This window comes from Geotrypetes seraphini, chromosome 8 (genome assembly GCF_902459505.1).
Source record: "Geotrypetes seraphini chromosome 8, aGeoSer1.1, whole genome shotgun sequence".
In the NCBI taxonomy this organism is placed as follows: domain Eukaryota; kingdom Metazoa; phylum Chordata; class Amphibia; order Gymnophiona; family Dermophiidae; genus Geotrypetes; species Geotrypetes seraphini.
This window is the reverse complement of record NC_047091.1, coordinates 89252714-89273931: the sequence shown is the minus strand read 5'-3', so window position 1 is coordinate 89273931 and position 21218 is coordinate 89252714. Positions and strand designations below refer to the sequence as shown.

General features: G+C 44.3%; 1 protein-coding gene across 1 annotated transcript; it reads left to right on the top strand.

The window, feature by feature from the left end:
• The first annotated feature begins 16 nt into the window (after nucleotides 1-16).
• RPS28 (ribosomal protein S28) lies at nucleotides 17-20055 on the top strand. The gene is made up of 4 exons (XM_033955159.1): nucleotides 17-123; nucleotides 728-775; nucleotides 3413-3553; nucleotides 19950-20055. The coding sequence occupies exons 1-3, from the start codon at nucleotides 85-87 to the stop codon at nucleotides 3533-3535; spliced, it is 210 nt and encodes a 69-aa protein (XP_033811050.1). The 5' UTR covers nucleotides 17-84; the 3' UTR covers nucleotides 3536-3553; nucleotides 19950-20055.
• The last annotated feature ends 1163 nt before the right edge of the window (nucleotides 20056-21218 follow it).

The following is a 21218-nucleotide window of genomic DNA, read 5'->3' as shown; positions in this document are numbered from 1 at the left end:
GTCACCGCGCCCCTTTTTTTACGTAGCGGTACATAAGCTGCTTGTAGGACCACGTGACTCTCTTTTTGCTTTGAGGTCGCCATCATGGAAGCAAACCGCGTGCAGCCGATTAAACTGGCGCGAGTAAGTGTGGGCCCAGATTAATGTAAGGGAAGGGGAGTCCCGCGGGAAGGAGCGAGTGCACCGGGGAAGAGGGAGGTACGGTGACCGTGAGGAGAGGACCCTAGGGAAAGGGGACAAGACCCGCTAATGAGTAGAGAGGAGGGTCCTGGGCCTGTGTAAATATATTAAGTTCACTGTATTCTCCACTCTTTAATTGTTTTTCAGGCCCTTCTTCCTGAAATATTGATAATTCGGCTTCATGATAACGATTATCCCTGTGCCTTCCGTTCTGAATTTATATAATAACATCTGTATAGATTTCGTATGTTTATTGAATTTTGTTTCATATATGTATGCTATTTATCCAAGTAAATGGGTTATTAGACAATTCCTTCCTGCTGTTGTGGCTGTGCTGCCTTTTTGACTGCTTAATCTTAAACTCAATCCTAGAGGATCACCTAGTGTGCTGGTGGTAGGGGTGCAGTGGGTAACGAACTAGCTCAAAATTTGAAACTGGAGAAGTGGAAAACGTTCAGCTTGGCCAAACTATTTGATGTGTAGTTACCAGACCCTAATGTGAGCTAGATGCTATTCCTGCTAATGCTCTTTTTTTCCCCCCTTTTAGGTCACCAAGGTGCTGGGCAGGACTGGATCACAGGGCCAGTGTACCCAGGTAAAACTCTACTTGGGTGGGAGGAGTATTTCAGTCTCAGATAACTTGATGTGCTGGTAAAGAATACTGTGGTTATTCTCTGTCTTTTTCTTGGACCAGCACAAAATCCCCGTACCCCCTAGTACTTTTAAAACAACCCCCTCCCTGCCGCTGCCCCTTTTTAAAACACCCTTCCGCCCGCCACCGCTGTAGTACCTGGTGGTCCAGTGTGTTTCCCTCCCTTGCTAGCAGCGTACAGGTTAGGAGCGTGGAAGTCAGGTGCAAGCTTTCCACGCTTCCTCGGGCCCGTGCCGCTATCTGAATGGCTGTCGTCAGTTCTCGCAGTTACTCACTGGGCAGCTTTGCTCGCGTTTGTGAAGCAAAATGGCGCTGACCCTGACCAGACGCCATGCATGCACTTAAGAACTTACTCATCAATTATTCATCAATTGTTCCCATAAAAGCGCAAGTGTGCAGATTTTACTAACTACTAAACGCATGGATTAACTTCAAGCAGATAAAACTTCAAAAAATGAATTTCTCAACTGTTGTAGCCTATGATTAAATCCCTGAAGAAGCCGACAGTAAGGCAAAACAGGTTCCGTTGGGCATAATGAGTTAAATTTGTCTACAACGGAAGGCATTATAAGATAAGTGCCAGTTCCAGTTATATTAGTAGCACTATAACACTTTATTTAAGTTTATTGTACAAAGCATCAGCACTTTTTTATAAAACATAGAGCTCAATGAAAGATATCCTTTGCCTGCATAAGTCGTTAGGAAAATCTAGCATGATTTAACAGTGCAGGTATCTGAGAGCTGTTTGGTAAAGAAAAACATATAGGTATTTTGTATACAAGTCCTGAATATATTGTTGATCTGTTGATAAGTGGACTTGTTTCCATTGTGATATATGGTAATAAACTACCATGAAACAGTTTCAAAAATATATTTCTTAAGTGCACTGAAATTCAATTGAGATATATAATAATGCTAAAAGGAGAAATGATACTTATGCAGCATCTAATAAGCACAAATCAGATCATTCAAATAACATAGGTATGATACTAATGCTTTTCTATAATAGTTTCAAGTTTCTATAATAGTTTCAAGTTATTAAAAATTTGTTGTACACGCAATGTCAAGTGCTTCAGTGTGTATGACAATTAGGAGACAAAAATAAAAGTTTTCTACAAATAAAAGTACAGTGTATAAGTACAAGAATTACAAATACAAAAGGAGAGAGGGATGAACTACAATCTTTAAATGAAGATATATTTAGGGAAAAAAAATATCTGGAAGGTAACAAAGAATAATTTTAAAAACATGGCTAAGCCTAAAGGAGAAGGTAAAGGAGATTGCAACCTATATGTAAGGTCAGATTAAAATTAAGTTTTAGAGCATAGGCGTTAATAATAGATGAATTAGCCTATCTATATCTCAAAAGTGTCCTTATACAGGTAACTTTTTAAAGAGCTTTTAAATTTTTCTAGTGAGGATTCTACAAGTAAGTAAATTAAGTTAATCCAGAGCTGAGGTGCTATAACCAAAAAAATAGTAGATCTCTTGGTACCTATTACTTTTAAAGATGGGATAATCAGCAAATGTTGTTCTGTCGATCTAAGTGTCCTAACTGGAGAATATGGTATCAGAAGACGATCCAGGAATATTAGTGCGTTAGTTTGTCGGATTTTAAAGGTTATCTGTGCGATTTTATAAATTATTCTATGTGAGATTGGTAACCAATGTGCTTTTTGTAGAAGAGGTGTGACAACTTCTATAGCCAAGAGATCAAATGCAGTTATTAGATGGGGACAAGATGGATGGTACAGACTGTATTGGGATTAACAAATAGGAGGCTAAACTCAAGGCAAGTTTTATACAGCTAAACAAGGTATAAGGAACTGATTTAGTTAGTATATGTGGCAAGCTAGTCCTGGTGCACATTGAGAGGGAAATTCTGTATGCAATGCTTTTTGGAGAATGTCGAGTATGTTGGGGAATGTCTGGGGAGTGGGCATCCCGCTTGCCGCAGACAGTGTCATGGGGGGAGGGGTTCAAGGGGTGGCAGTGGAAGGGAGTGGGCATCCCTCCTGTCGGCCAACTTCATGGGGGGTGAGATCCCTACCACAGCCTCTCAGCTGATTGTGGCAGTGAGATTTCTTTGCTGCCATCAGCATAGTGGCCGTGTCTATTTGAAATGTAGACCATTTTTTTGTTGGCCTACATTTCAGGTGCCTATCTTGGCACTAGGGAGACACCTAGGGCTGCTTAAGCTCGCCCAAGGCCACTTTGGGCGAAAGCATGCCCATGCCCAGCCTTGGGCGAGCTTAAGTGTCCCTAGGCGCCTTCCTGCACCAGTGACAGACACCTATATTATAGGCAGCCTGCCTCGGGGGGGGGGGGGGGGGTTAGAATACACGTGTCCCAATTGGCTGGTTAGACAGCGGTAGGATGCCTACCGATGCCTTCAATCGGGACACTTTTATAGAATTTGCCCCTGAGTTTATAATCAATCACTCTATGTATGGTAATGTTGATTACATGATTTGTCTTGTTTTCTGATAAATGTGGATTAAAAGCACTCGCCTGGCCTCTGATATCAATGCAAAAAGGATTGTTGATTATAGATAATGCATCATCCTGTTTTTCTTACAGGTTCGTGTGGAATTTATGGATGACAGCAACCGATCAATCATCCGGAATGTGAAGGGCCCCGTGCGTGAGGGGGATGTCCTGACACTGCTGGAATCTGAGCGTGAGGCAAGGAGGTTACGATGAGCTGACAAGCGCATCCAGGTAACATTTGCCTTTCTAATGGCAGCTTAGTTTTATATTTTGTTGTATTTCAAACTCCCTTACACCTAGTTTGACATAATGACTAAACTTCAGATAACTCTAAACTGTTGGCAAGAGAAAGTGGTCTGCATGTTGTCTGGATAGCAGGAGCAGGCACTCTGAAATTGATTCCCTGGTAGCAGTCTATAGTGCAGAAAAAAGAGAAATATGCATCCCACGAGTATCATAAATGCATTCTGGAAAAGACCAGTTTTTATCCCATGGCTGAAGAACAGCAACATCAAGGACTCAACTATAGAACAATCGCCCTGATCACCCACGCCAGCAAAGTGCTTCTAAATATCATAATAGAAAACAAGTGGGGAAGGGACTGTGCATCTCTAGAACAATCATAATTTATTAAAAATTATTATAAAAACATACCACATATAGAACACCAAGCCTTATATAGAGTCCTTTTGCTTATATCTTTGGACCCAACTCGGTCCGTGTTTCGGCTTCCACTAAAAAATCTCTGTATGGGGTTGAGTTTTCCTTTGTGGAGTGCTTCTAAAGATCATCCAGAGGCACTTGGGCAACATCCTTCATTGAGAAATTCCTGATGCTCAAGCTGGATTTCATAAGGGCAGAGGCACCCATGATCACATCGCAAATTTGAGGTGGATCATAGAAAAGACGAGGGAGTACCAAAAGAAGCTCTGCCTTTGCTTCTTTGATTATACCAAGGCTTTTGACTGTGTTGAGCATGACAAGCTTTGGAAAGCACTGAGTGAAGTGGGAGTGCCAGTGCACCTGATCAAGTTAATCAGATCACTCTACTATGATCAGGAAGCTACAATGCAAACTAGGTGTGGACATACAGAATAGTTCAAGATCAAGAAGGAATAATGGATGCATCCTCTCAAGAAAGAATAAAAGGATGCATCCTCTCTCCTTTTCTTTTCAACCTCTATGCAGAAGTAATCATGAGGAAGCTGGACTTAGATGATTTGAGTGTTTGGGTGAAAATAGGTGGAAGAACCATCAGCAATCTGAGATATGCAGATGATACTACCCGGCTGGCAGAGAGTGAGAAGGACCTGGTTCATCAAAGATTCCATGTCTCAAGGGGTTATTGTAGCGACCCAACAGACTACCTGGTTCCTACAAAGTTTGGGATTCGAAATCAACTTTCCCAAATCTCAACTTCAGCCCTCATAGACTCTACAATTCATTGGAGCTGTTCTGGACACTGTCCAACTCAAAGTATTCTTTCCACAACAACATCTGGAAGCTCTTCTTCAACTCTGTCATACAGTGTCTACCCACACTTCCATCTCAGCGAGACACATGATGGTACTTCGAGGTCACATGGCCTCCACAGTACACATGACTCCTTTTGTCAGACTTCACCTCAGAATTCCTCAGTGGACCCTGGCATCTCAATGGATGCAAGTTTGCGACCCTCCTTCTCGACACATTTCAGTCACTCCTTCCTTGAAGAAGTCTCTCCGTTGGTGGATGCTCTCTTCCAATCTTTCCAGAGGCTTGCTTTTTCAAACGCCCCCTCATCAGAAGGTCCTCACGACAGATTCTTCGACCTATGCTTGGGGTACTCATCTCGATGGTCTCCGTACTCAAGGCCTCTGGACCAGTACAGATCGTCAGTGTCATATCAATCAGTTGGAACTCAGCGATCCTCAAAGCTCTCCATGCTTTTCAACATCTACTTCACGACACAGTAGTCCTCGTTCGGACGGACAACCAAGTTGCAATATATTATGTCAACAAACAGGGAGGGACAGGGTCTGCCTCCCTTTGTCAAGAAGCTCTGGAGGTTTGGGACTGGGCAATCCGCCACAACACCTTCCTCAAAGCTGTCTACATTCAAGGGGCAAAGAATTGCTTGGCGGACAACTTGAGTCGTCTACTGCAACCTCACGAATGGACTCTCCATTCCTCGCCTCTTCATCACATTTTTTCACAGTGCAGAATGCCACAGATAGACCTCTTTGTGGCTCCCCACAACTACAAACTGCCTCAGTTCTGCTCCAGGATATATTCTCCTCACCGCCTCGAGGCAGAAGCTTTTCTTCTGGAATGGACAAATCTATTCCTCTATGCATTTCCTCCATTCCCTCTCATTCTCAAGACTCTGGTCAAATTGAAGAACGATCATGCCACCATAATTCTAATCGCTCCTCGGTGGCCGAGACAGTCCTGGTACTCCCTTCTACTTCAACTCAGCAGCAGGGAGCCATACCTTCTACCAGTTTTTCCTTCTCTGCTTACACAGAGTCAAGGATCTCTGCTTCATCCCAACCTGCAGTCTCTACACTTGACAGCCTGGTACCTCTGAACATAACCCCTCTTCAGTTTTCTCAATCTGTAAGAGACGTTTTAGAAGCTTCTAGAAAGCTTACAACTAGACAATGCTATCACCAAAAATGGACTAGATTTTCTACATGGTGTTTTTCTCATCATAAGGAGCCTCGGCATTCCTCCTTATCTTCTGTTTTGGACTATCTTTTGCACTTATCCAATTCTGGCCTCAAGTCTACATCTATATGAGTCCATCGCAGTGCAATTGTGGCTTTCCATCAGCCTATTGAAGGGAAACCCCTCTCTGCTCATCTGGTGGTTTCCAGATTCATGAAAGGACTTTTCAATGTCATACCTCCTCTCAAACCACCTCTTGTGGTTTGGGACCTCAATGTTGTCCTTACTCAACTCATGAAGCCTCCATTTGAACCAATTGATAAGGCTCATCTGAAGTATCTCACTTGGAAAGTAGTGTTTCTCGTTGCCCTCACTTCTGCTCGACGAGTCAGTGAGCTGCAAGCTTTAGTTACTGACCCACCATTCACGGTGTTTCATCATGACAAAGTTGTTCTTCGTACTCATCCGAAATTCCTACCTAAAGTGGTCTCAGAATTTCATCTCAACCAATCCCATCGTACTTCCAGTGTTTTTTCCAAAGCCTCATTCTCACCCTGGAGAATCAGCTCTTCATACTCTGGACTGTAAACGTGCTTTGGCCTTCTACTTGGAACGCACCAAACCACAGAACTGCTCCTCAACTTTTTGTTTCCTTCGACCCAAATAAGTTGGGACATCCTATTTCTAAGCGTACCATCTCCAATTGGATGGCGGCTTGCATCTCTTTCTGCTATGCCCAGACTGGATTACTTCTTCACAGTAGAGTCGCAGCCTATAAAGTCAGAGCTATGGCAGCTTCGGTAGCTTTCCTCAGATCTACACCTATTGAGGAAATTTGCAAGGCTGCTACTTGATCCTCGGTTCATACCTTCACTTCTCACTATTGTCTGGTTACTTTCTCCAGACGGGATGGACAGTTTGGCCAAACAGTATTACAAAATTTATCCTCCTAAATTGCCAACACTCCCACCATCCCATTCTGGTTAGCTTGGAGATCACTCATATGTGAGAATACCTGCCTGCTTGTCCTGGGATAAAGCACAGTTACTTACTGTAACAGGTGTTATCCAGGGACAGCAGACAGCTATTCTCACAACCCACCCACCTCCCCTGGTTGACTTCTCTGCTAGCTATCTGAACTGAGGAGATGGGCCCTGTGCTTGGCGGGAAGGCACTCGCGCATGCGCGGTGCGGGCGACTCGAAACTTCGAGTTTCTTCAAGCAAATCTGCTTGTGAGGCGTCCGCATCCGGGCTCCGTCGATGACGTCACCCATATGTGAGAATAGCTGCCTGCTGTCCCTGGATAACACCTGTTAACGGTAAGTAACTGTGCTTTTTCAGTGCCATTTCGATGGTAAAACGCAAATCTAATGTCTGGGTTTTCCCGGAGGAATCTATATCACTTACCGGCCCGATGGATGCGTTAGTGCTTCACTCCGCCCAAACACAGAACCCGGATGAATCCTTGGCAGGAGGAGGCAAACAGACTGAGGCGTGCAAACACTCCAGTGAGGGCGCCATCTTGTCTTCGGAGGAGCAAAGACCACTGCAGCGTCCTGTGGCCATAGAACCAGCATTGGAGGCTGGGCTGGCCCATGATGCTCCCCTGCAAACTCCCCTTCCAGACTCACGGATTTGAGTCTGAGTTGGGCCAGGAGGTTATGTCGGCATTATAGGTGGAGGAACTGGATGCAAATCAAGAGGGAGAGAGGATGCAAATTAGAGAATGACACGGTGGCGGGTTACCCACGGCTAGCCGCGGGTAGCCTGCCGAAACGGGGAAGAAAAAATAGTGTCCTCTGTGGGATGGGGACGAGGCCATTCACCGCCCCGTGGAGCGGTGAATGGACTTGTCCCCGCAGTGAGGCAATTAAGGATCGCATGGTCCCCGCCATCTCCCTCCCTCCTCCTTACCGACGGTTGTATTTCTGCCGGTCCGCGCGAAAAAAAAAAAGCCTCCTTCCTTTTCCCCTGCTCTTACCGCCATGCTCATGCTGCAGTACTAAAGCCGACAGGAAGTCTTTCCGACGTCAATTCTGACGTCGGAGAGGACGTTCTGGGCCAGCCAGGCAGCGATTGGCTGGCCCAGAACGTCCTCTCCAACATCAGAATTGAGTCGGAAAGACTTCCTGTCGGCTTTAGTACTGCAGCATGAGCATGGCAGTAAGAGCAGGGGAAAAGGAAGGAGGCTTTTTTTTTTTGAGCGGCAGGGAGGCAGCAGGCTGGCTTTGGCTAGGGAGGGAGAAAGGTAGGCAGGCAGGATTCGGGGGTGGGGGTGGGACAAAGTGTAGAAGGCAGTGAGAGGGACATAGGAAGGAGGCACTAGGGGCACTAAAGACATGGGAAGGAGGCACTGGGGGTACTAAAGACAGGAAGGGGCACTAAAGACAGGAAGGGGCACTAAGGACATGGGAAGGAGGCACTGGGGGCACTAAAGACAGAAAGGGGCACTAAGGACATGGGAAGGAGGCACTGGGGGCACTAAAGACATGGGAAGGAGGCACCGGGGGCACTAAGGACATAGGAAGGAAAGAGGGAGGGAATAGAAAGGGACAATTCTTAGGCCTGAGTGCAGAAAGAAAGAAATGAAAGAAAGGATACACAGACAGAAGGAAACGCAACCAGAGACTCATGAAATCAATCACCAGACAGCAAAGGTAGGAAAAATGATTTTATTTTCAATTTAGTGATCAAAATGTGTCAGTTTTGAGAAGTTATATCTGCTGTCTATATTTTGAACTATATTTGTCTATTTTTCTATAGTTACTGAGGTGACATTGCATATTTTAAAAAGTCATCTAAGCTTGCGGAGATGGGGCGGAAACAGGGTTTTAAAATTTTAGTCCTAGTAGTTTGCCGGTCCACAAAATAATTCTTTTATTTCTGCCAGTTCACGGGTGTAAAAAGGTTGAAAAACACTGATGTAGAGTATGCCAGCTTTCTTTTTCGCCCAGCCACACGCGTTCAAAAAGCTGCGCTTGCGCAGCTGCTCGAGTTGATCAATCTTTTCCTCTCTTACAACTTCCTGTTTCCGGTTGCATCAGAAGAGAATATTGAACAAATGAGCACCCGCACGTGCGGCTGGGCGAAAAAGAAAGCCGGCATACTCTACATCTAAGGTGAGATGGAGGGAGGGAGATGGCGGGACACTGCAATCGGTTGGGTGTCTGCTGTTTTTGTATCACTGCCTGCCTGCACTCACGTTCCAGATCCACCTGCATTTTTAGTGTGCACAATTGACCTGATTCAAGCTATAGGTGATGGAACACTGCTCATATGCCGAGAGGCTGGATAGGCTGGGGCTCTTCTCTCTGGAGAAAAGGAGGCTCAGGGGAGATATGATAGAGACTTTCAAGATCATGAGGGGCATAGAGAAGGTGGATAGGGACAGATTCTTTAGACTGAAGGGGACAGCAAATACGAGGGGACATTCTGAGAAACTGAAGGGAGATAGGTTCAAAACAAATGCAAGGAAGTTTTTTTTCACCCAAAGGGTAGTGGACACTTGGAATGCGCTACCGGAGGAAGTGATCAGACAGAATACGGTACAAGGATTCAAACAGGGATTGGATGGATTCCTGAGGGATAAAGGGATCGTGGGATACTGAGGGAGGAGCTGGGAGGTAACACAAGTATAGGAAGTAAATCAGGTAATGAGTATAAACTAACCTGGTCGTGCATGTGCAAGACCGGAGGGCTAGGACTTCGATAGGAAGGCAGGACTTAAATGGGAAACCAAGGTGGCAAGGGAGCCCCTTCTGATGATTCAGACAGGTCTTGACCTGTTTTGGGCCGCCGCGGGAGCGGACTGCTGGGCGGGATGGACCTGTGGTCTGACCCGGCGGAGGCACTGCTTATGTTCTTATGGGGGACACATCATTGCAAGGGAGGACAAGTCAATTGATTTATTTTATGTTCTGTTTTTACTGCAGGGCAGAGGCACTGAAACAGATTCTCAGTGCAGTAGTAGTAGTATTGGTGGCAGGATTCTCTTCTGTCTTCATGGTGCTTCGCAGTACTGAGGCTTATATGGATGCTGCGGGAACGGTGACGGGGCGGTGAAGGGGATGGCGGTGACGGGGCGGTGAAGGGGATGGCAGTGGCGGTGACGGGGTGGTGAAGGGAACGGCGGTGACGGGACGGTGCAGAGGATGGTGGGCCGGGGACGGTGCAGTGACGAGGACAGATTTTTTCCCCGTGTCATTCTCTAATGCAAATCAAGAAGGAGAGGAGGATTCCATTCAGATTTCCCTTGCAGCAGCAGCCAAAGGTATTGGATTTACAGGGGAGCCCAGGATGGAAATAACTCCCTTGCAGCTCCTGATTGGTGAGGCCTGACTTTAGCACAGGAAGAGGCAGTTGAAGCATACTGCGAGTAATTTCCATCACTCGCCGGCGCTCCAGCTGCCCGGTCATTCATGTTTGGAAAATACCGCAAATTTGCGGGGGAGCACTGTAGATATAAAATGCTTGGAAATTAAAACCCAGTAACATGTATGTAAGAATTACAGCAGCACACAATGAAGAGCCTTAATAGTAAAGAAAAGAAAAGGCTTTGTTTAAATGATTATCACGAGAATCACATAAATGCAAGTCACGTTGAGTTGTGCACAAGTATGATGGCTGCAGCCACAAAAAGAAACTGCCCGAAAATCCCAAAAAAGTATCAAGTGCTTCAAGAAAATATGCAGAGTTGAACAAGAATATTGCAACATCGAGAGAGGTTATACTGTACAAAAATGTATTGCTGTGAAAAATGAATATTTCAGTTTTACTAATAGGACAAACACCTGAGGTTAAAAATTCAAGTACTCACCAAAGGTTTTAAGTTATTTGTGTTTTAAGTGTTTTCACACTAGATCAATGGTCTCAAACTCAAACCCTTTGCAGGGCCACATTTTGGATTTGTAGGTACTTGGAGGGCCTCAGAAATAAATAGTTAATGTCTTATTAAAGAAATGACAATTTTGCATGAGATAAAACTCTTTATCTAATGTAATAAAACCCTAAGCCGCGCAAGCGCACTCCTACTGCGTGCGCCGGTTTTCTGTGAGCTGTAGGGACCCGCAGGTAGGAGTGCGCATGCGCACTTAGGGTTCTGTTTTTCGGTCTGGCCTGCTCCCTGCTCGTCTTGCCGTATTGTATTTTTTTGTTGAAAGACGCGGCGGTGGCTCCTCTCACGATCCCCGCCTGCAGGTGGGGATCATGAGAGGAGCCGCTGCCTCCTCTTTCAACTAAAAAATACAATACGGCAAGGCGAGCAAGGAGCAGGCCAGATCGAAGCTCCGACTTGAACTGCCAGTTAGCCGGCTCCCTTGCCAGAGTTATTTTTCAGTTTAAAGGTGCCGCGGCGGCTCCTGTCACGAGCCGCACCTGCTTCAGAGAAGACTTCTAATGCAGGTGGGGATCGTTAGAGGAACCGCCACGGCACCTTTAAACTGAAAAATAACTTCGGCAAGGGAGTCGGCCAGATCACCACGGCAGCCACTACCCCCTCCCGCCCTCTCTGTCTGCCGAAAAAAAAACAAAAAAAACCCAATAATCGCTGGCATGTAGGGGGAAAGGGGAGCTTGCAACAACAAAAACTCCCGATGCCCGCGATTGTGACCCCCCCCCCCCCAAAGTAAACTCCCCTGGGGGAAGAGGGAGATCATTCCCATCTGTCCGAAGAAGGAAACGGCAGGTTAACGGTCAGCTGGGGGCAGGAGCAAGGGAATCAATCATGAGATGAGGGTGGAGGACAAGGAGGAGAATGATAGTTGGGTGGGGGCGGAAAGAGATGCCTGTTTGGGAGTTGGGGCCTGGGTTGGTGAGGAGAAGAGAGACATGGGATAGCCACTAGAGAGAGAGGTTTTGGGCTGGTGAGAGAAGCAGGCATTTGGAGTGTAGGTAGGAGAGAGAGAGTGCATGGATGGGGTGGCCCACCACCACCTCAGCGAACGAGAGCTAAAGGAACCCCTCCCCTGCCAGGAGTGTGCGGGCAACTGACCACAGCTGGATTGAGGAAAGGGCAAGGGATCCCTTAGCTGGCACCGCTGGAAGGCGGCTTTAGTAAGGGTCTCGGCAGGGAGAGCGACAGAAAGAAAAAAAGATAGAAATAAAGATAGATAGCGGGAGGGAGAAAGAAAGATAGAAAGAAAGAAAGATAGGGCAGGGAGAGAGACAGAAAGAAAAAAGATAGACGGGGCAGGGAGAGAGACAGAAAGAAAGGAAGAAACAGACAGGGGGCAGGAGAAAGACAGAAAGGCATCTATTCTAGCACCCGTTAATGTAATGGGCTTAAACACTAGTAGTTTATAAATCTTTCCGTTTGGCTAAGTCTTAATAATAATATTGTAATTTATAGCTAAAGAGACATATGATCAAGAAACTGTTTTATTTTTGTGATTATGATAAACATACCGAGGGCCTCAAAATAGTATCTGATGGGCCGCATGTTGCCCCTGGGCTGCAAGTTTGAGACCACTGCACTAGATGGTGCTGTAGTGACGAATAAAGCTTTATTTAACCAGTTTAGAACAACATTGGATTTACCACTTGAATACTTTTGCAACCTTCAGGGTTAAACTCAGAAATAGATTTCAGTGTATTCTATGATCTTTTACTATGAGTTTATTTTTAATTATATCTTAACACACTATCCAGTTACATATGTTGAGATATTAATATATCTTATATCCCAGTCTTTTACTTTTTTCTGTTTTATTAAAGCATTTTCTGTTTGTCAGTTGCCTCCCCTTTTCACCGATATTTTATATTTACCATCTTTCTTCCCTTCGCTAATCCTTGCTTCTTTTTCAATTGTAGTTTTTAAGGGTTCTTATTTTTATTTCCCACTAGATGTATCCGTGGTGACTGGTGTAGTATAATGTTTGAATTACCATTTGATCAATCTGCACCATGTGGGGTTATATTTAGGAATACATTTGTGGGAGTTTTTAATGATTATATATTTTTCCATATGTTTTGTTTTAATTTCCACTTGATAACATTTGGCCAGTTTTTTCAGCATGAACAATGGGACAGTTTTCCCTTTTCCAATATATATTTGTATAGGGTGCATTTCTTTTCCCTTCATCCCCCTTTATTCTGTCCACATTTTTATTTTTGCGTCAATAAGGTTAAATTTTTTGGCGCTAAGGACACTTTAAATCACTTTGATTTGCATGTGCCATTGTTTTGTCTGCTTCTCCAGAGCTAAAAAAAAAAAAAGTATGTATATACAGAGAGTTTAGCTCTGGGGAAGTCTTATTTGAGAGTGTTCGGGTAGGTTTTCTTTATATTTATTTTTAAAGAACTGCAGAAAAAAAATGTTGAAAAATCTCTCTCTTCTAGGGGGGGGGATTTAAGTCTAAAGCTTTTTTATTTGTTTTTAATTTGTATGAGAGAGTGAGGGGAGAGCTGCATCTAACAAAACAGGGAAAAGGGAGAGGTCACGGATGGCAGGAATCCCTGCACTTGCCTGATCTCCCTGCTTCATTCTGGAGAATATACGGTACATAGAATCGCTAAAGGAGAGGAAGAGAGATGGTAGATGGCATGGATGGTCAGACTAGTCCATATGGTCTTTGCTTTCATTTTTCTCAATTTGTAATCTTACCTGTTCCACTCGCTAGGCAAAGGATAGTCCCATATTTATGTTTATTCAGAAGATCTGATATACCTCTATAACTATACAGGTCATGGTGGTTTACATAAAATCATACAAAAAAAACCCCAGTTCAGACCTACAGAAATGAAACTAAATCTAAAAACCAAATCAGATAAAATTATTTTAAATAATTTCTTGCAAGCAGTAGTAGTCTGTGGAGCTACACAACACCCTACAACCTATAAGTCAAAAGCATCTGGAGCTTTTCACTACCAGACACCAGTGTATTTAATGAGGGACCATAGCAACTGGACTATGACATCACAATATGACCTGACAGTGATGTCATCACCCAGGAAGATGCTCTCCCCAGTTGTCAGCTGGTTTAACCCTCTGCTGTCTTTTAATCTATAATTTGTCAACACCAAACTGGTAGACCTTTGCTGCATACAGAGTCTCATAAAGTTAGTGGGGCATCACGAGACGAAGTAGTGTGGGAGTCCATGGTCAGCTTATACTGCAAGAGCCACTGAAGTCATAGAATATACTACCCCTATCATCAGTCACCATATTGGACAGACCAGGAGTTGAAGGGTGGGCTTAGCATTAGCCATAGTGTTCGAGTTGGATCAATGCCACCCCACACTGTTAGCGCATCACTGTGTCGAAATATGGGAAGAAAGCTGTACAGCGATCATTGTGACTCTATTCTGTAGAATCTCTTAATAAAAGAAGCTCTTTTAGAATCTATATCCTCGAGTTTTTGAACTGTCTCTTGAGTAAAAGCACAGAGATGCTGTATCTGGGACGTTACCATGGACTTAGTATATGTAAACGCTGTCCAAATATCCTGCAAAGTAGTAGACTGATTCTGCTGAGGGGAGATCATCCTTCTCTTCAGAGACTGAAAATGTCACTTTTGGGCATAGGTGCAGAGTGAGTTTGATTTTAAATCATAATTTAAATCACTTGTCAGACTTGATTTAAATTATAGTTTTCTACAGAAAGACTCATTCTTGCTGGTATAAACTTAATATTTTCATATGGTTTCATTTTTTGAATGACCTGTGGAGTATTCTGTTCAAACAGTTTCACTTTCATTTTTACTGCTTGCTCCTCCCTGCTCATACTTTGCTCCTTGTACGGATATAAACTTAGCATTTAAGAGGTTAAGGCAGTGTCTCGCAAACTTTGCAAAGCTATGGCACATAAACGTGGTTGCCATGGTTCAAGAGCATCCGGAAGTGCGTGGATGTTAATGCGCAAAGGCCTTCCAGACAGGACCTGAGTCGCCAGTGGGGGGTGCTGGAAGGGAAGCGGCGCAGAGAGAAGAAGAGGCGCTGGCTTACTGCCTACAGAGGCGCCTCGCCACCTCCTCCCCAGTATCTCGTGGCATACAGTTTTTAATACACTGGGTTAAGGTGTTAATTCTTTAAGCGTCAATTTCCAAAGGAACAATGGGGATAAGGTCTTTTTTTTAACTCTATATTTTATAACAATTTTGCTGTGAAGAAGTATGTTATCTTTGCAAACACAAATTCACAGTTTTGAGAAATGCAAAACAAGCATCTGTGATATCTTCTAGATAGACATATTACCTGTAACATTATGAATGGATTAATGGAATTCATTTACCAAAAAATTTATTCATTGCTTCATAATTAAAAACTAATCCTTATTTTATGGTGAATAACTTTTGGACTGATCTTAAATAGAAAACTTATCTTTAGATTTTTTTTCCTCAAGAAAACATTTTATTTTATAAATCCAATTTTTTTTTATCGGTGATTTTTATCACCCTGCATAGATGGCAAAAGGAGCTGGGCCCACTACAAAATCCTTCTTAGTAACTACCAAGTCAGTGACAGTTCTAGAAGCTACCAGAGGATACTAGGCATCAGTGAAGGTATTCTTTCTGGTGAGCTGATGGTTACTCCTGAGGAGGAGGAAGGATAAATAACCTATGTAGCTGAACTAGATACTAGTTATGTGTTTGTCCATCAGTCCCCTTTATCGGGGTACTCCCACAGCTCTAGGTTGGGCCTTCTGCTGCCTCCCTCTGGTGGGCACATCAGGAAACTCAAATAAAACACTATAACAAATTCTCCCCTATACTCCAAGGGGCAGGGTTTGCCCCTTAGGTACTGCCATGTGGACACATGCCATAGGAGTCGCTGCCTTATGTGCTGTTCCAGGTCACTCAATATCGAGGTCACTCAATATTGCATGTAACATCTTTTCTTCCAGCCCTCATCATGCTTTAGTAAGCATTTGTTAAATACCTACAGCATTCTTAAGCATTTGCACCAACCCTCAGCAACTACTTAACAGCACGTAACATCTCTTCCAGCCTGTCACAACACTGCTACCCCTTCTGCCTTCTTCAGCCTTGCAACTCCCTTTCAACCCAATCAAACCCGAACAAAAAAAAAACAAAAACCATCAAGCGCCCCAACATGGCTTGGCCAAACCCTCATCAATGTGCTACACTGCTCATACTTTATCTCATCTCCATCAGGATCTGCACAGCCGACCCAATATACCCCGCCCACATCCCAGTCCACTACTCCACATTCTGCACGGTAAAAACCAAATCTCATACACCCACTCTCCACATGACTCCCCCAACATAAGCCCACCCCCCACCACCCCACAGACCAACCAAACCTCGCCTAAAAAAACAAAGATCACTGAAAAAACTAGCTTACTTCCACTACTCTCCTATCGACCCCACCAACCTTCAAAACCTTCAAGGTTTCTACCTAAATATAAGATCGATGAGAAATAAATCCATTCTCATTAAAGACTGGCTCACCGAAACCAATCCCGACTTCGTTCTACTCACCGAAACCTGGCTGTTATCAGACACAGACATCATTATCAAAGACTGTCTTCCCCCAGGCTTCAAGATTTTGTCCCAAGCTAGAACCTGGGGAAGAGGAGGCAGACTAGCAATAATCTTCAAAGACCACCTAAATTGCACCACACTCAACACCAAATCCTCCCCCAATCTAGAAATGCTAGCCGCCTCCCTAACCTCAGAATCCTTAGCCTCCTTAACAATCACGCTGTGTTATATCCCTCCAAAAAAATGGACCCTAGCCAAGGAGGACTTCGCTGAATTTCTACTCTCCAACTCTTTAGCAAGTCCATACAACCTTCTATGCGGAGACATCAATATTCACCTAGAGCAAACAGACCTTCCAGACATATCTGACTTTTGGCTACTAATCTCGCAACTAGGCTACTTCAAGCCCCCGCCCATCACAACCCACCAAAGAGGCCATCAATTAGACCTAGTGACATTCTCCACCAAAGAACCAGCCACCCCTAAATTTTACTGGAAACAGAACAGCTGGACAGACTCCCTATGGTCGGATCACAAACTATGCCACTTCTCCATCCAATGCCAACAAAAAGCCACTAAAAACAGAACATCAAAAAACACCAAAACTCATACCACCAGAGGTAAAATCGATCCGGCTGAATTCTGGCCCCTCTACGAATCTCTCTCAAAACAAAACGAAGAAACGGATCAAATTATGACCTCTTGGATCAAAGACAGCACAAAAATCCTAGACGAAATTGCCCCCTTAAAAACACGCAGAACTAGATCTCCAATCCAGGACGGATGGTTTGATTCGGAGCTATTACAGGCAAAAAGGGACCTAAGAAGATCAGAAAGACAATGGATTAAATCTGGTGCCCAAGAACACAGAACTACATGGAGACTCAAACTAAAAAACTACAAAAACCTTACCAAGAACAAACGAAAAAATTTCTATGCCCATAAAATTGGAAATGTTTCAAACAACAGCAGCAACCTTTTCAAACTGGTCAACGACCTCTACAACCTCGAAACTCTCGCCAACACCTGCGTTAACGAATCCACCTTAACCGCTAACACCCTTGCAGACTTCTTTAACACTAAGATACAAAAATTAAGATCATCGATATCTGCCCCAGCCAAACCCCACGGGGACTTCCCAATCCTTCTCAACTCAGACAGGCCCAAACTAGACCCAGGATCCAGAACTGACCTAAGCTGGAATCAATTCACAAATATCAACTGGCCAACCTTCAACACATATTTTAACAAATATTCAAACTCCTTCTGCAGACTGGATACCTGCCCCCCCAACATTATGAAAACTGCTCCAATCCATTTTAAAGCCAATATGTTAGCATGGGTTAACCTATTACTAACCACTGGCAGTTTCCCAGCAGAACAAGGCCACATTTCAATAACTCCCATCATAAAAAACAAGAAAGAACCATCTAGCTCCCCATCCAACTACAGACCTATCGCTAGTATCCCGCTATTCACCAAAATAGCAGAAGGGGTGGTAAACGCCGAACTTACCACATACCTAGAAAAATTTGATATCCTAAATGACAACCAATCAGGCTTTCGCTCCAACCACAGCACCGAAACCATCATAGCCTCCCTCCTAGACCACATACACACACTCTTCAGCCGGGGAACCAGTGCCCTGATTATACAACTGGACCTGAGCAGTGCATTCGATCTAGTCGACCACGACATTCTCCTAGACTGCCTTGCCTACATTGGCATCTCCGGCCAGGTCCTTAACTGGTTCAATGGGTTCCTACGGAACAGATCTTACAGGGTATTCAAAAATGACTCTCTCTCCTACCCATGGGAAAACTCCTGCGGTGTGCCACAGGGCTCCCCCCTGTCCCCCACCCTGTTCAACATCTACCTCACCTCCCTAGGAAACCTCCTGCAAAGCCTCAAGCTAAAATTCTTTATATACGCAGATGACATTACCATAGTCATCCCTCTAACCAGTTTCACTCAAGAACTCCTCAACTCCCTCACAAGCATAATTAGTCAGATAGAACTCTGGATGCTATCCTTTAGACTAAAACTAAACCCAGACAAAGCAAAATTCTTCCTAGCAACCCCCAATGACAAAATCAAAGACACCACAATTCAAGTGAAAGGATCCACATTCCCCCTTGAACAAACCTTAAAAGTTCTGGGAGTAACACTGGACAAACATCTATCCCTCGAGAAACACACTGATATCACTGTCAGGAAAAGTATCTCGATACTATGGAAACTCCGCACCATAAAAAAATACTTCGACTCTTCATTCCGCCTCTTAGTACAATCCTCCATCCTCAGCTTACTGGACTACTGCAACATCATCTACTTAGGCTCCACAAAGAAAACCATCAGGAGACTAAGGATGATCCAGAACACCGCTGTCCGCCTCATATTTGGCCTGAAAAAATGGGACCATATCACCCCTTTCTACCATAAACTACACTGGCTCCCACTAGAATCCAGAATCATATTCAAATTCGCCTGTTTTTGTTACAAGACTATATCTGGTTTATCCCCAAGCTACATCACCCCCCACTTCACCCTTAACCACAGCTACAAGTACTCCTGTAAAATTCAACTCTTCGCCTTCCCCTCCCTAAAACTATGCCACTCTAAAAAATTCCAAGACAAAACCTACGCCTTCCAGGCCACCAAACTAAACCCCTGGCTAGCCCAAATGGTCCTCAAGGCCCACAAATACCTCGACTTCAGAAAATTACTCAAAACTCACCTATTCCGAGACCAAGACCCTTAATGCCCTTTCCAATCCTCTTCCCCCCCCCTTTTGATCCTCGCCCCCCCTGTTCTCCCTCCTCTTCCCACTACTTCTCTCCTTGCTGTTCGCAACTCTATGATCAATTTGATATGTAATCACTTGTAATCTCTGTTCAACTACTCTATGATCAATTTGATATGTAACCACTTGTAATCTCTGTTTAACTAATGTGAACCGCCTATAACTCTTCGGGGTATGGCGGTATACAAAAATAAAGTTGTTATTATTATTATTACTTTTCAAAGTGTCAAAATCTTGGGAGGGCACAGTCTCACTTCTTTCTGTACCAGTGGCTCCTGAATAACACTGGGCTCCTAAAGGTGCCACCTACATCTGAGGGACATCCTGAAATCAGTTTCCTGATTTCAGGATAGGATTTCCTTAAATGTGGTAGGGGTTGTCGGCCTGCACTCTACTGGTGTAATTCTCCAATCTTCACTTGGCCAGCCAGACATTTTTTGTGGTGGTCATGTTTACTGATTGCAGCTAGGACACTGGTTCCCAACCTTGTCCTGGAGGACCACCGGTCAATCATGTTTTCAGGCTAGCCCTAATGAATATGCATGAGAGAGATTTGCATATAATGGAAGTGAGAGGCATGCAGATCTGCTCCATGCATATTCATTAGGGCTATCCTGAAAACCTGATTGGCCTGGTGGTCCTCCAGGACAGGGTTGGGAACCACTGAGCTAGGATACACAATAACCAGTTAAAGTCCTATGCTTATAACTGTTTGTTTGTTTTTTTTTCTTTCAGGTTTTTGCTTGGATCTGGAAGACAAGACCTGGAGTTTCACATCCCATTTTTCCCCATGTTACAAAAACAATGCAAATGTGAAATAAACATTTACGAGTCCTTTTAAGTACTGGGTTGCTGTTGATCTATTTCCTGTCTGAATTTCTCTTTAAGAATTTTACCTCTTGAAATAAGAATGTTACAGTAGTATCTCAGTTGTCCGGCACCCACGGGGATTGGTGAATACCGGATAATTATTTCTGGTTAATTGAGAGTGTGTTGGAAACCTTGTCTAACACACTTGCAATTCCTTCCCCCCCTTATCCCGAAGCATTATCATGGCAGTGGTCCTGAGCCACAAAGCCTTCCTCTTTCCCTCAAGCCCTGAAGTGGCAGAAGCAGGCAGTGGTCCTGAGCTGTGATATCTCTCTCTATCACACTCTCCATCTGCTTCTTGCCCTGAGTCCAAGCTATGCTTAAGGAGGCCTATGCAGTTGACAATATCAGCAGTCAAAGTACAGTCAAACCTCGGTTTGCAAGCAAAACATTCCTGCAAACTTTGACTCACAAACCGAGCGTTGACTATATGTGAGCCCTCCACCCCAGGAGCTAGCTTCGCACACACACCCACAGCCCCCCCCCCAAAAAAAAATAAAAAATCCTTACCTCGAGCAGATACCAGCACGCACCAATCCACAGGACATGTGTGTGTCGGTGCGGAAAGAGCCTGCCGCTGATCTATGCAGGGCCTCTGCGCATGCTCAAGGCCTTCTGGCTCCCACCCTCTCCGTGGAGGCCCTGAGCTGCCAATAGGGGGTGCTGCAAAAGATGACATGCAGAGAGGAGGAGAGACACTGGCAGCAGCTGACTGCCTACAGGACATGTCTCTTGCCATGAGAGGCATGTCCTGTAGCCATTCAATCGGCACTGGCCCCTCTCCTCCTCCCCAGCATCTCGTAGCATACTTGAAATCTCAGGCGGCATACAGTTTGTGATACACTGGTCTAAAGCAGTGTTTCTCAACTTCTTCAAGCCAAGTACCCCCTAAGTCTAACAAATATCAACTGAGTACCCCTGACCAAGCTCTGCCTCTGATCCCACTTGAATAAATTCATGTAAACCATTCTGAGCTCTCCAGGGAGAATGATATAGAAAATTGTATAAATAATAATTAATTGCATTAATTGTAATGCAATTTCTTCCATTCATTTTTCATATATACACAATATAATCTTATTACTGTAATACATAATGATAACCACAAAATTTAAAAAAACATAAAGCACACTA

Bases quoted from the DNA above. Each gene is read 5' to 3' on its own strand.
- RPS28 (XM_033955159.1), top strand. From the start codon at position 85: ATGGAAGCAAACCGCGTGCAGCCGATTAAACTGGCGCGA. The intron at 124-727 runs GTAAGTGTGGGC...CCCCCCTTTTAG, and splicing joins AGCCGATTAAACTGGCGCGA to GTCACCAAGGTGCTGGGCAG. The intron at 776-3,412 runs GTAAAACTCTAC...TTTTTCTTACAG, and splicing joins CACAGGGCCAGTGTACCCAG to GTTCGTGTGGAATTTATGGA.